The 14,908-nt window shown below is 36.6% G+C and overlaps 1 protein-coding gene across 10 annotated transcripts in view; it reads right to left on the bottom strand.

Moving 5' to 3' along the window:
- CTDP1 (CTD phosphatase subunit 1) overlaps positions 1 to 14,908 on the bottom strand; it is a 121,407-nt gene that overhangs the window by 64,517 nt on the left and 41,982 nt on the right. For 9 of the 10 annotated variants that reach the window (XM_026079760.1, XM_026079759.1, XM_026079758.1 and 6 more), the window contains exons 9-11: positions 12,263 to 12,404; positions 9,720 to 9,950; positions 2,920 to 3,085 (exon numbers count right to left, since the gene is read on the bottom strand). In XM_026079760.1, the coding sequence (XP_025935545.1) occupies positions 2,920 to 3,085; positions 9,720 to 9,950; positions 12,263 to 12,404 (539 nt within the window). Of the gene's footprint in view, positions 1 to 2,919; positions 3,086 to 5,729; positions 5,790 to 9,719; positions 9,951 to 12,262; positions 12,405 to 14,908 lie in introns of those variants that run through there. The other variant, XM_026079761.1, reaches the window with a different exon arrangement.

Below are 14,908 nucleotides of genomic sequence, written 5' to 3'. Positions count from 1 at the left end.
CATGGACTCCCCCTCTCTCCCAAGTTAGTCTGCAATCAGCTGATCACATAGCCACAAGATCATGAGAGCAGAAAGAGGAGCAAAAGGATTTTTGTGGCAGAAAGTACCACACCTTTTAGTGACACTGTTGCAGAAAGGTTTATTATCCTTTAACATAGCTTTATGAGGGACGGGATGCAGACAAAAGACTTTCTGTAGAAATTAAACTAGTCACAGCATGAGAGCAACTGAACACTGATAAACAATGTTTATGGAGCTTATTTTCACTTTGTTTATTTGATAACACTCCTGACAGCGGGATCGCTTATATATGCTTCGCTAAGTTTTTATATTTTATGGATTACACTACCACAGATTCTCCTCTTTCATAAGTGTACTACCACATGAGGCAATGAAATCCCATTCTAGTAGTTACATTACATTGCTCCTCCATAAACAYGTTATTGTTACCAGGGGGAAGGCAGCAGTCACAAGGCTAGCCTATGTTAGCCTGCAAAGGTTAGTTTTCCCAGCCTGCCTCTGTAGGCAGCTCCTAGGACAAAATGAGCTGCTGACATAAGGTGGCACTACCACATCTAGCTCAACCTTGTCATTACGCATCCTCTGTGCCCGCTCCTTCATGTCACTACTAACACCRGACCCCTGAGCGAACCATGTTAGGGATGTAAAATACTAGACATGCCCACTTCCCCCCAAATAAGCAAACCCACGACACATCCCCATACAAAAAAGAAGTGAAAAGTTTCTGCCGGTTCAGCTGCCCGAGGGTCAGAGAAATGTAGATGTTGCAGTAAAAAGAGGGGTGGGAACAAAGCATGGTGGAAGGGAAACCTTTGGGCAGCAGCTATAACTTCAAATCACACTCTTGGAACCAAAGCTAAAATGACCACAAAACAAATCCACTGGGAAAAATAATCAAGCTGCATTCATTCTGGAGTGCATGAAATCTAGTTTCAAAACATACTATGCAGCTTAAACAAAAGCATAATTTAAAAGTAAATCATCTTAAGTTAACAAGTCTGTATTTGTAGAATAGGAATAAAACCTCTACTTTCCTCCAACTGCAGCAGCATACAAGCAATCACAAAGGGAACAGTGTCAGAAACTTCAGATTTTACCAAAGTCCCTGAATAGGATCTTCAAAAACAGAACAATAAATACCTTTTGCCATAATTATGAAAATTATACATACATTCTTTTGGCTCAGTGCACATGCTGGAACAGCAATGTTTTCCAAGAGTCACACCATTAGAAAAGTGTTAGTACTCAAAAAGCAGCCTAATAATACCAGTTTACTTTAAGTACCACTGACAACACAAGTGACAGGTGGTTTCAGGGACTGGCATCATGACAGTGGAGTCTTACAAAGACTCAGGCCACAAATTAATCTGAGCCAGGCTCGCAGCTGAAACTACCGCCTCTGGGATGCTTGGTGACTTGAGTGAGGCTACTTGGTTTCAGTTCAGTTCTGAATGAGCTGGCATTTGTTACTGCAAAAAATATAACCACAGCTAGCAAGTTGATAATCAGAGACAAGCAGATTCAAAAGTACAGTATTACCAACTTACTACTTGAACTACCCTTACAGAACAAAAAAGACAACAATTATATGGTAGAAAATGAATTCTACTAGCTCAGTAACATAACCCTTCTTTGGGTTGTGCAATTAAGGCACACTTAAATCTAGTGGTCTCCAGAGACTTTGCTTTTCATCCTAAAAGCTATTTACTAATTTTTTCAGTCATATCTTTTAATAAGAAGAAATACTACTTCTGTGAAAGCCTGAGATGAAATAGCTAAAGGGTTACACTGATCTGAAATTCAGAGTGGATCACCACAGTTGTTCAAAGTTATTGGACCTTTTCCTGGAAAACCATCCTGAAAGTCAGCTTAAAGTTCTTCCAGAACTCTAACAGTAACTGAGCATATCTCAAAATTATAATATGTACATATAAACTTTCTTTCCTTAGCGAAACATGCAGTTTCCTTCTCATGCTTTTATTATATTTTTCCAAAGACGGTAACTTCTAAGGGCTGTTATGGCTAGAACCTGTTTATCAACTTATTACTGAAAGCTGGCTCCTGTCTCTGCCCCTGGTGAATCATCTAAGGTCAAAGATGACTTCAAGTTCTAGCATCACTAGATTTTATAGTTAAGTCATGCACAATATAATGAATTCATGAAAATACAGTGTTTAACCATAGATAATTTTTTCTCTATGTATCATTAAATATTACACAAGATTAGAAAGAAGAATGTAGTTCATTCTGAAAAAGTACACACTAGAATATGTGAAAAACAAGCAGCTGATGGACAGTCTACAATGAACTTCAAGTTAATATAGTTTTGTATGAAAAAGTACAGGTTTTTCTGTAACAGACAGTGCTCTCTCCTCACTGCAGAACCCTGACAGCTATGATTTAACAGCACTGCAACTACATGTCTATAGATAATGACGTTCCACMCTCTCCTTTGGCTCTTTGATCTCTTATCTGTTCTCTACAGCTTGTGCCAAGTACATTTACAGACCTCTCCAATCCTGCCACTGATTTGGTCCAGATTCTTTGAAGTTTGACTTTAAAAAAAAAAAAAAGGTTTAAAGTGACACCTGACAAACCTAAACACATGACAAATCTGGTAATACCTTTATTATGACAAAGCAACACTTGCACAAAGTTCTGCTTTAGAGGCCTACTTACACGCAAGAGTACTCCCATTCCTTAACTCAAGTTTACTTTGCAGAACATAATTGCATTCTAGACTGAACTCTACTTAGTCTGCTACAGCTTTTATTTTGAGTTACTGTAGTGGCATACAAGGTCAGTTCACATACGCATATAACTTAACAAAAGTTAAACTGTGTTATGCATAATGAGCAATCATTTTGTTAGAATTCTGTCACAATTAGTTAAGCTCACCTCTTTATCCATACTCTCTAAATCCTCTTTACATAGGGTGTACAGGGGCATTGTCTCAGACATACTTGGCTGGCGTTTCCGCTTAGACGGACCTGGCTGCTCTTCGTTCTCACTTGCTGGTAAGTCTTCTTCTTCAAACATCTGCTGCTGATGTGGTTGAACAACTCTGAAAAATGTCAGGGGTCCCACATAAGAAAAATTTACTTCATTTATAGTTTGTCTAGAAATCAAATTCTATACACGGTTTATGACAGCTGAATATGACTTTCCTTAATACTGCTACATTCTGTGTTCAGCAACAGAGCAAAGATCAGGTCTCCCAACACCTGCTTTTATTTTCCATCCAATGGCTTAAATTTTTATTCTACCTTTGACTAGGTACCCACTCCCCTGCCTTCCCATTATTCTTGTAAGTAACTAACAAAACTTTCTTGAAGTCAAGAGCTTCAGTAGCTGGAGATGTTTTTCTCTTAAAATATTTTAAAATTTGTGCTCAAATGGAGTTTACTATTTATGAAACAATTCTTATATCCTAATCAATATTTCTTGACCTACACGATGCTTGTGTTCTTTAGACTCAAAGTATATCTCTCTAATTTGCAACTTCACAGATAACAGGAGGTTTGCAGCAGGACTAGAAAGCTCATTTCTACAACCTCAATCTTCAGACTTCTCCCACATATTAAGCCTGGATGAGATGTGAAACAGACCCTACTTCTTTTTGGCTTTTCAGATACAGTAGCAATTAAAAAAAATTTTTTTTTTAAATTTATTACCTCATTAGTTACTGTATTTAAGCAGAACATGCAGATACAAAAAGCAATGGCAAAATATTCATTGAAATGGATTGGATAATAACAACTTCCAGGGAACTGCTGTATAACAGTAATGAAAAGATTGACAATATCTAAAACCACAGCAGGAAACTCATCATTCTTAGGTAACTTTTTCACCAAAATCCTATTTTATAGGATATAGACTTCCAAAATCCTATTTTATAAGCCCAAGGGTTATGCTAAAATTGCTTTGCAGTACAGCTAACTCTGAATACTTGATTTATTGCCACAGCAACCCCTGGAACACAATTACAGCAGCTCAGCACCACCCAGGGTCCTGTCGAAAAATCTCAAGGTACACAGAGGATTTGTGACCCATAAGCTTTTGTTATGTTAGCCATGAGAAGGTGTATGTGGGGTGAAATTACCACAACCAACTGTGACTTTTTCGAGCTGTAACCACCAGGTGAGAACCATTATCAAGCTGTTCCAGACAGTGGTGGAGATTCAGGAAGTGGAGAGCATGGTCTCAGCTAACAAGAGATTCAGTGCAGCATGGCTGCTTCTCATCAAGCTTGGATTTTCAAGAAACAGTTTTAGGTAATGTCCTCCCCCTCCTGCTCAAAAAACCCCACCCATGTACTTAAGATTCTTTAAGAATATGCAAGTCCACTCACATGAAAGTTTCTGTAAAATTGTTTCTCCTATCGTGAACTTAACAGCTTCTTGAGAAGGCCATCTAGATATCAAGGTTCTTCTTCCTACATCYGTTTTTCAAACAGAACATAAATTTGCAAACCAGATGAAGCTGTCGGGCTCTTTTTTGAGGAGTCATATTTCCTAAATATGCATCCGTCCTCTCAGATCCCATGGATAGGTGTAAGAGACAGGAATTCTTTTTTGAAATGAGTGGGGGAAGAGAGAGGGAACTCATGTCATTGTTATATGGGGAAAAAATCATGTTATATGCAATGGAAGATACCTGTCAACTCACCACTACTTTGCAGTACAGCAGAAAACAGGGCACCTTCTCATTTTATCATTTCTGCATGCTGGGATTTTCTACGAAGCCAAAAACCAACTTAAATGTTGTGAAAATGAACTAACCAAACTTATTTTTCCATTAGAGTTTTTCATCACAGCCTAACTTCTTCATTCAAATGTTTTCCCATTTCACATTTTTTTTTAATTTATTTTTTTCTGTTAAACCACTCGCAGACAATTTTTACACCTAGAAGAGGAAAAAAATACAGCATTCCACTGTATTTTCCAAAGGGATTTTTAAGTACATTATTTCTATGCCTTTTTAATAGGTGTCCTAGCCAAGAGAAAGACAGTGATTTAAATTCTTAGTAAAACAGAGAATGACAAAACACAAGATATAAGCATCTTATACTACTGTACAAAAAACATGACAAGTTGGACCACGCCAAGAATTTTACACTTATATTACATGTAGCAGGCAGCCAAGCAGATTTTCTTAGACTAGAAAAAAAAAAAAAAGCACGTTTAAGAACATACTATCATACTGATGACCGTGAGAACTCTTCTTTTTGCAGTTTCTGTACAGTTGTATTCTTATTTATATTCTTATTTTGAATACTTTAGAAAGAACATCATCTTCACCTTAAGTTTTGGCAAAGGCAGGGATTATTTTGCATCATTATTAAATGAAAACCGTACTGACAGTTTAATTCCAAAGCTATTGAATAGTAGGCAGAGCTGTGAAGTTCTATATTCTGAAGCAGTAATATGCAGAAATATTACAAGTCTCAGGTTGAAGACTCCATCAGTGGTAAAAGTTAAGACTACATGGAGAGATCTAGTCTTACTATACACATTGGTCCCATTACTATAAACAGACACATATATGCTTTATTAAAAATAACTGTATTAATATACTCAAGACTACTGTCAGATTTTTTCCAGTATTTTCCAACTACTACTGCTAAGAAATACTGAGACTTCCCTCCAAAGCATACCAAAAGGTAAAATAAACAAAGACTACTTTGAAGTTTGTAACAAACATTTTTATTTTACCAAAGATGTTTTTCAGACTTCGTATTTTCAACTGCTTGTTACGCTGATTCAAATCTAAAAGACATACAAATGCTGGAATTGACATGTATTTCTAATCAGATGAGTTTCATGAGTACTTTTTCAGAAGTAACACGATATTCTGTAGAGGTTGGCTGGCACTTGTCAATCTTATCTGCACAGTTACATGCACGTGCATTAGAACTGACTACATACAGGCTGGGTGCAACATTCAGGGAAGTGACAAGCATCTTACTTTCACTGACACAGTAACAAGGCAAGAGCTAAAAATAGTATCACCACAGTGAAAGTGTGAAGAATATTTAAGGTCCAGTAATCATTCAAACTCGGTACTTTGTATTTTTCATTGTCAAATTTGATAACATTAGCCAGAAAAAACTGCAACACTGAGCATGTATATTAAGACTTGAAATTTTACAAATGAAATTAAATTATATGAATCCCAAAGAATTTTTTCAGCCACTAGTATCTACTCAAGCCACTTGTTGCAAACAAATGTTGATGCAYCTTAGTATTATTTAAAACCAGAGTGCTCCTTTTAGCTTCTCACGTGTAAATTATACCCATTTTCTAAGCTTTGCCTCATCTGTTACTGAATTGTTAGCGTTCACTAGAATTTAACTTGCAAAACCATTTTTTCTTTATCCTAGTCCAAGATGCCATTTGCATTTCTTTTCATGGACAACACTAAAATACTGCATCTCATGAACTATCATCGATTTAGACTGCAATACCCATGACAAAAAGCAAGCGTTCTTGAAAGTCTCGTAGAACCAAGTACAACATCAAGACCTATGCTTGTAACAAAAAACTGACCAAAATCACAGAACCAACTGTAATTTATTGGTGACAGTTCCACTGCAAATTGTGTGTAGATATTTCAATTATATCCTTTTCTGAATTAGTTGCTCTCCTAAAATCATCTTAAAACAAAAAAATAAATGTTCAACCCAAAATAAAATGGTGGGAACTGATACAGACTTATATTGTACTCAAAATCTGGAGCACTTTTCAGTAACCCATCTTGCACCAGGTTATGCTCTAAGCATAATAAGGTCTATCCTTACAGTAAGTCCCAGCATCATTGCTATGCCACCTGACTATTTCTTCAATGGTTTCTTCATGTAGCAGTGCGAGTTTGTTGCCCGTTGTCCGAAATCCAGATAAAGGTGGGTTTTTTGCTTTGTTTTAGAAACTAACAAATTATTGCAGGCTTTGGCAAGAAAAGGAAGAATTTGGCTAGTCACCCACAACAGCAATCAGAGATATTATTCTAATCTTGTCTAATAAAATATACTAATGATTTGAGGAGGTAGGTATTTTAAAATACCTAGGGTTGCAGACAGGCTTATATCTACAAAAAGTGCCAGGAATGAAAGACTTGAGAATAAAAATTTCTTTTAGATAAAATAAAGCCAATTCTATCTACATTGCTTCAGAATTCAAAAGGACGTGGCAAACGGAAAAGCTGAAACTTTGGTTAATTTGTATATAAAGAAGAAGAGCTTGCTAAAGCTCCCCCTCCCCCCCAACTATATTAAGAGCATAGCAGTTGCAAGTGTTAACAGCTTTATCCACCTGTGCTTAAATTCAATGACTTAGTTAAAGGTATTCTCATCTTYCTGTAGGAGGTGAACATATGAGCATAAAGTCTGTCAGGACACAAAATATATTGCCTTCTACCAAGAAATTGCTACAATAAGGAAGTTTTCTCTAAAGTCAAGCACCATGTCAGATTTAAAATTGCCTGTAAAGCTTGCTTTTTTTTTTTTTTAAAGCTGTAATAGACATATGCATGAAGACAAGGGAAGGTGACGATATGGTTTATATAGTTTTGCCTCAACTCGTGTTCAGCCAACACACAGAAAAACTGTTCATATTCACTTCTTTGTTATTTCTTAAACAGCCTTCATGTTCTGCACTGTACTGACTATACATTAGAGAACCTAAAGCAGTATTTGGTCACTGTTTTCCCCGTAGGCTTTACCAAGATATTCCTCACTATAACAATTGAATTCGAAGACAGCTGAGCTGCTCTGAGGACTACAAACATGCTTCAGTTTAGAAATCAGTGTTTACAGATCAGTCATATTACCACTTGAAACAAATCAATAGGAAATAATGAAAAAAAAAGATTACCTCCCAATGTAAGAAAGGGAACTACAGTAGTTTAAGACACCCAGCTGCTTCATTATGTAGCAAAGCTGCAGTATTGACTAATCAGATTCAAGTTCTTAGATAGATTAAATCATCTGACCCCTGAGCACTGGCAGTCAAAAAATGTAGAAGCGCAGTAAAACAAAGGGGTAGGGGGGAGATACAGTCTCCCTCCACTCCCCAAATCTACCTGGGACTCAGAGAAACTCAACTAAGGTGCCARCTGAAGTATATTTTTCCCCTTTTCCATAAAACGATCAAATGAAGAAGCATGTCTGCATTAAAGACAAATAGATTTAGGTGTCGATGTAATTTTTCATTAAATTTTTGACAGAAAGAGGAAGAACAGGCATTGAAAACCATACTTYCTAAAGCATTGAATGTTGCATTCATATGAACGTAAACCATCATATCAAAGCATCTTAGAAGCRTCAGGTGACAATTATACACACATAAAACCTTCCCACCTCTCCACATTTCTTGACAAATACCCTTTCTCAATAACTGACAAGCAAAAAATCTTTTCAGCTCCTCTCTGGATACTGGCTGCGTCTTGACTATTTAAAGTTTTTTCTGTTCATTTAACATGTCATAGTAAATACAGATTTTAGAGACACAGTTAAAAAGAAACTGAAAACAAAAAAAAAGAGTATTTTGCTTCACAAACAAAAGAGACTGGAGAAAAAAAGAACAGTGTTGACAGAAACAAGAATGCTGAAATAAGAAAAAGCCTATAAAAAGATGAAAAATGAGAAAGACCAAAGAGACTGGAATAATTTAGCAACAGCAAGATACAGAGGAAACATAGTAAGATATACTAATACACAAAACCTTTACAATACAAGTGATAAAACCCGAGGGGGAACAAGGGGAGAAAAGTAGAAAACTCTGTGCATTTACTATTGTGCTTTGTATTTCTGCAGTTGCTTGGGAGACTGAAATGCTTTGTAATAGCTGCTATACTCTGATCAAATTTTACGAAGAGAAAAGCTTAGCCTACAACCGGATGCTTTTTTTCTTTTTGCCACTGGAGTCAGCAAGACTTGCTAAAGTCTTAGCATTCCCCAAAACTTGATCTTTTATACAGCTACTTAGGAATGTATTTTAGAGATAGATTTTATACACCCTTAAGAGACATGTGTTGCCTTTGTTACTTAACAAAATTCACAAAGTTTGSCAAAGTCCAGCCATGATCCTTATGTCTCAAAAAGCAGACCTGCTCCTCCTGCTTTAGTGTCTTGATTTAGAGATCTAAGGATTAAGTAGTATTCAATTTTATAACATTATTTAATAATACTCAGTTAGCTACACTCTCCTCCCATTGCTTATATTACTCCTGTGTTTTATTTTGAGGAATCTCCCATCTGAAAGAATAATTAAGAGGAAACCTTTACAAACAAAACCAAATTCTACTAGGTATATTTTAAACAAATTTTAAATATATTGGATTTGGATTTAAGACACATTAGCCTGCCTCACTTGGGTGTGAGTATAAACCCCCAAAAGAATAAATGTAGTGTGTAGTCTGTTGTGTGCTGTAAAGCATATTAGAATAACTCAAACCCTAAGTGAGGCACAAAGAATCCAGAATTTTAAGTCACTGATTTCACTAAAGCTAAATATTCACTTTTACTCATTTCCTTAGGCTAAATATTACAAGTCTATTCTTTTTAGAAAAGAAACAAACAAACAAACAAAAAAACTAAACCACGATGACAATCTGACCAAATGCAAAAATAACAGGAGTTAAATTTAATTATATTTTCAGATGTTGTTTTTTAAAGTGACTCTTAGCTATACTTTATGTACCTGAAGGATGAGTGTTCGCCATGGACTGGTAAGGTGAGGGGTGGAGCTGGAGACTGGATGTACATAGACTGGCCAGAGGTCTGAGAGCCTTTTCTGATTAGCTTTCCAGTGTTAGGATCATAAAGTCGAACTTCAGGACCAGGCTGAGACTTTGGATGGATGGGTGTCGGGTGAAACAGAGCAGTCTGGAATGTGCTGTGTGTATCAGGAAACGCGGCAGGGCTATTCTCTCTGTTGGATGAAGTAYAGAAAAAATTGCTTTATAAATTTAAATACACTATCTTTAACCAGAATGTCAGAAGATGGGTATTCCTTCTCTCTAAAGGAAGAAGGGGGGGGGGGGGAGAAAAAAGTTTCTTTGGAAATCTTCCAATCTCCTCCACCCCGCCATGAAAGTCTCACTGAATTTAAAACAGAAAAATGCAAATGTCATATTTACATCATAAAAAAAAATTAAAGATGCCTTAGAGATGCCTTAAAATAGTCTTAACACATAAAGTTACTGAAGTTGCTTCCAGGTGGTATCAAATACACAGTTAGATTAGCATGATATCTGCATATATTCTACAAAGAGAAAAGCATGCTTTTGTATCAAATCTAAGTCTTTGCTCTTCAACATGGCTCTGAGAGAATACATGGTATTAATTTGCAAATCATCCAATTCATTTGTTAGCATACTAAACCATTTTTAAAACATAGTTTTAGAAATGCCAACAAAAACATTGAGATCAGTCTGCCGAAATCACCATTATGACATACTATCCAATTAAGATAAAGGACCACAAAAAGAAATAGAATCATTAAAAAAAGTCACTAACAGCATGCATACACACTATGAAACCAATGTTATAGAAAAAAAATATTAAACTATACTGCAACAAATATTAGAATACCACAAAACTGAAGCTTTTCACATGTGCTTTCATGGACTACCTTTCTGAAGTAGTATTGCTGTAGCATCAACATTTAAGGTCAACCAATTCCAAGCTTAATTATTCTTTTTCCTAGTCTTAGACTCATTTTATATGCAACTTTTTTCAGAGTTCATCCCTCAGTTCAAAAGTACTCTGTATCAGTAATTGCTATTTCAGACAGATTAATTAAGGGGAAAATCTTTTGCAAAAAATTTGCATGTTAGGTTAATAAAATAAAAGCTCTTGCATTTTTAAGATGTTCTTACTGACTTAAGTTTTGGGAAAAAATGTAAGAAGTTAAGGTATATTGTACTTGAAACAAAGAACAGGAAGAAATATCATATCTAAGTGAAACAGAAGAGTAAAATTAAGATAGACAGAAAGACCAACATTCACCTAAATGTCAAAAAATGATGCTTGCAGGTCACTGTACAGATTTCTACTAGAAAGCTTGGTGTCTGGCAGTGCCAGGCCTCAGTTAAGTGTCTCATATAAATATTCCACATTGCGGTTAAAAAATCTGGTAGCACTTTTTAAACGCAAAATGTTCTTAGTCAAGCCATAAATGAACTACTTTTCTTCCTAAGTTTTAGGGATGTTGGGTCTCTATCTACTCTCCCATTCGATCAGTGATCTCATTTTCAGATGCTTCTACTTTTGGTGCATTTGGAGTCTGAGAAAGAAGCACACACATTTTGCCCTCCAAGGGACAGCATCTTTCAAGCAGAAAGCAAATCTTTAGCAAATGTCTAGCCTATTCAGTCATTCAGTAACCAGCGTCAGTTTAATGCAGAAAATCCAATAGGCTATGTACCTCCCTGTTCAAACCTCCTCTGCTAGACTTGCAAGATGCTATTATGCAAATCTATTAAAACAAGTGAAGAAGCAAAAGCCGGAACTACACTATCTTGTCACAAGTTATTTTAGCCATTGCACTTTCCTAAAGTGGATTGCTCTTAGGAGCTCTTGACCTTCTCTGTGTTAATGTAGTTTTTGGCTGTCCTCCTAGTGCACTCATTTTTCACCCTTTCTCCTTCAGCTCTTATCTTAGTACTCCAAAGCCTCTATGTGCTCTCTCACTACTCCCTCTGGCCCCGTATCTTTCTTCCAGTTTTTGCTCCTCTTCATGCATTCCACCACACTTAGTTTCTTCCATTCTAGCTTTCTGTTTCTCCCTTTCTCCTCACTGCTGGGACTCAAAAAATGCAATATTCTACAGACTTACGTTGTGCAAGTGTGTTCGCATCCCCCCTCCCCCCACCTGCCTCATTTGGCAGTATGGAAGATGCTCCTGCCCCTCGGTAGCATTCCCTGTGTTTGTGGGTTAACCGACCAGGTCAACTCATTCTGCTGAATAAGGCTAACAAATACAACTGCCAAAGAAACTTGCGGTACCACAGGTTTCTCTGAATTCTGCTAGCTGCTGAACTGCCTCCCAACTCCTTAATTGCCTTCAGTTTCAGTAGCACAGGAAAGGACAAAACAGATGGGTCTTTCATAAAATCTGCAAACATCACACACAATTCTCATCTTGTCAGATACTTTGATTTTATAGCTGCAATAACAAAGTAGTTTGATTGTATGAACAACCTATTTTTATGTCCCCTATTCCTCTAAGTCCCCACTTACCTGTGTGTTTTGATGTAGTCATCCTTCAAGGGAAAAAGCTGTTCCTCAACCTTGTCCCAGCGCTCCAAGCAGCTCCAGAGCCAGTCAGGGTTTACGACATGTAGGTCTTTGCAGTCCTGAGCTTGTCTTACTTTTTCTGTGCCTATTATGAAGTCAAGCACAATATTACAGTGTTCCCAGACACAGAAAAGGCAGTTTTAGGTACACATCAGTTTAAGTAGAACATTTTGTGATCAATCTTAAAAAACAAAACAAAACACCACACACCCAACAAGACAAACCCAACTGATAAAAATGAAACACTACATAACACATGAAGTCCTCAGTCTCAAGCTGGGTGAAGGCATTTGTCATTTGCTGAGGCACCAGCACCGTAAAGAATTCTACTAAAATTAATTCCAGTGGAGTCTCTACATTTTTATGTTAACTAAATAAACAACAGTAGCACAATTTTGTATTTCATCTTCATTTAGATTCATCAGAGTCTAATAAGAAACGATTCTTCAATGCTGTTCAAGCCTAATATACTAACTTACCATACTAGCTTTCCTACACACAGTCTTCTGTATAAACGGTACGCTATTGTTCAGCAGCCAGTCAGCTGCCCACTCTCAGCTTGGCATAAGCCAAGTCAAAGCATACATAGGATTATTTAGTGCCAAAGGGGAAAAACGAATGTTAATTTAAACATGGCAGGCTAGCATGAAGTCCATACGAAACCATCAGCAGTGCAATACAACAGCAGCAGAGGTGATCTCAAATTCTACCTTCTGGAGAAACTAGTACAGAACAAACTCAGCTTTKTCAAGAAGCATCATAACCAGTGAACAAAAAGCAGCCAATAAAATAAAAGTGGAAGTTAATCTTGCAGTGTAGTCTGTTCCCAGAAACAACTCACTGTCCAAATGTTGTGAGAACCCATTTCTTATATTGTATCAGGAAAAAAAAATAAAAATCTAAAAATTAGTTATGGTACTTGTCTCAGCATTGATTGAAGAGACAAACAACAGAGGGACTTAATGGTGGGAGACAACACAAAACTATATAATCTGCCAATGAATCGCTAAGATATAAGCAACAGAAAMCCCCCCCACGGATTCTGACCTGAAATATCTATATACTTACTTAGACATAGTATTTTTTACACTTCACATATCCTGGTATATCAGGGACAAGATAAGGGAACTTTCATCAGTTTGATGGTCTCACAGCTGAAGGCCATTACACTTCCTTTTTGTTATATCCCTATCATTAATGTGCAAATTAGATGAAACACTGCAATTTAAAATGCTCATCAGGCCCAACCATTTGTTCACATTGTGTCTTCATGGGATGGCATTTAAATACATTTAATACTGCAAAACATTTGTTGTTTAGAAATGGGAAATAAAAGGAGACCTTCAAAACCTGAAGGCAGGAATTACTTTAACAACTCTGCCCTCTCCCCTACGTTAAAAATTTTGCTCTCTGAACTGAAAGCGAAGGACATTTCAAATGGTAGCACTCGAGGAGAAGCCTGCCAATACTATACAAGGATCTTGGGGTTTCCTGTTGCAGATACTTACATAAAAACACAACTTAACAGCCCAACACTCCAGACTAACTTACACCACTTGCCTAAAAATTAGTTAAAATTTTTAATTTTAAAGAATTAAAATTTATTTAAAGCTACGATTTATGAGTCCATGGTCTATTCTTACACATGTGCCTTCAAAAATGAAGCCTCGGGGGGGGGGGGGAGAATGATTCTGACAAGGAAGCAAGAACAGTAATTTCTATGTCATACATTTAAATTCAAGAGGACATAAATTAATTTGATGGTTTCAACATCATTCCCTGGAGTTTTATCTGCATGACTGCCATTTAACATCATGACTTTGTTTCTATTAAAACTAAAGTTTTGAATTCCCATATTTCTGCACATCATTTGAAGAACAGAACAAACAGTTAATAGTAATATCTAACAACCTATATACAACCAGAACTAGGATCTACTGTGGGAGGAGATCTGAAGCTCACTTGAGGATTGACCTGACTGGTTAGATGATTCAGTCTCTAGACTTCTGCAGTTTCACCACACTAAACAGAAGGAAAGGGAAGGAGATCATCTTCCTTTTGCAAAGTGATGAAAGCTCCTGTTCCCCTACCAAACAACCCCTCCTCCTCTCAAGACCCACAGGAGTATGACTACCTTCTTTCTCAATGCAAAGAAGTTTTCTCATGGATTTAGATTTAAAAAGAACATTTCTTAGAGATGATCTGTGCATATGCATTTCTTCTACTTTCAGCAGCAAGAGCAAACCATTTTGCAGTTAAGGAATTAAGAGTTAAACAGAAAATTTAAAGCTTTTCTCCGCACAAATATCTTTGTAGTAAAAACAGCTGTTAAATTAAGATCAGAGTCTAATGAAGATAAATTGAGTATTTAGAGATGAAGCTCCTTCTAAGCCACAAACAATTTAGAAATGATGTATTTTAAACTCTGCTGTGAAATAAGAGTACAAACACTGTCCAACAAAGACTCGTTGGAAAAACTTAACCTTAGAACTGTAATAACATTAATGCCAGCACACATTTGCTGTTCAAGAGATTATAACTGGTTAAAAAGCAAAACTCTTGAAGGCATATCTCAGGACGTCAGCACAC

Source organism: Apteryx rowi, unplaced genomic scaffold, assembly GCF_003343035.1.
Source record: "Apteryx rowi isolate R43461 unplaced genomic scaffold, aptRow1 scaffold_50, whole genome shotgun sequence".
In the NCBI taxonomy this organism is placed as follows: domain Eukaryota; kingdom Metazoa; phylum Chordata; class Aves; order Apterygiformes; family Apterygidae; genus Apteryx; species Apteryx rowi.
This window is presented reverse-complemented; position numbering and strand designations above follow the sequence as displayed.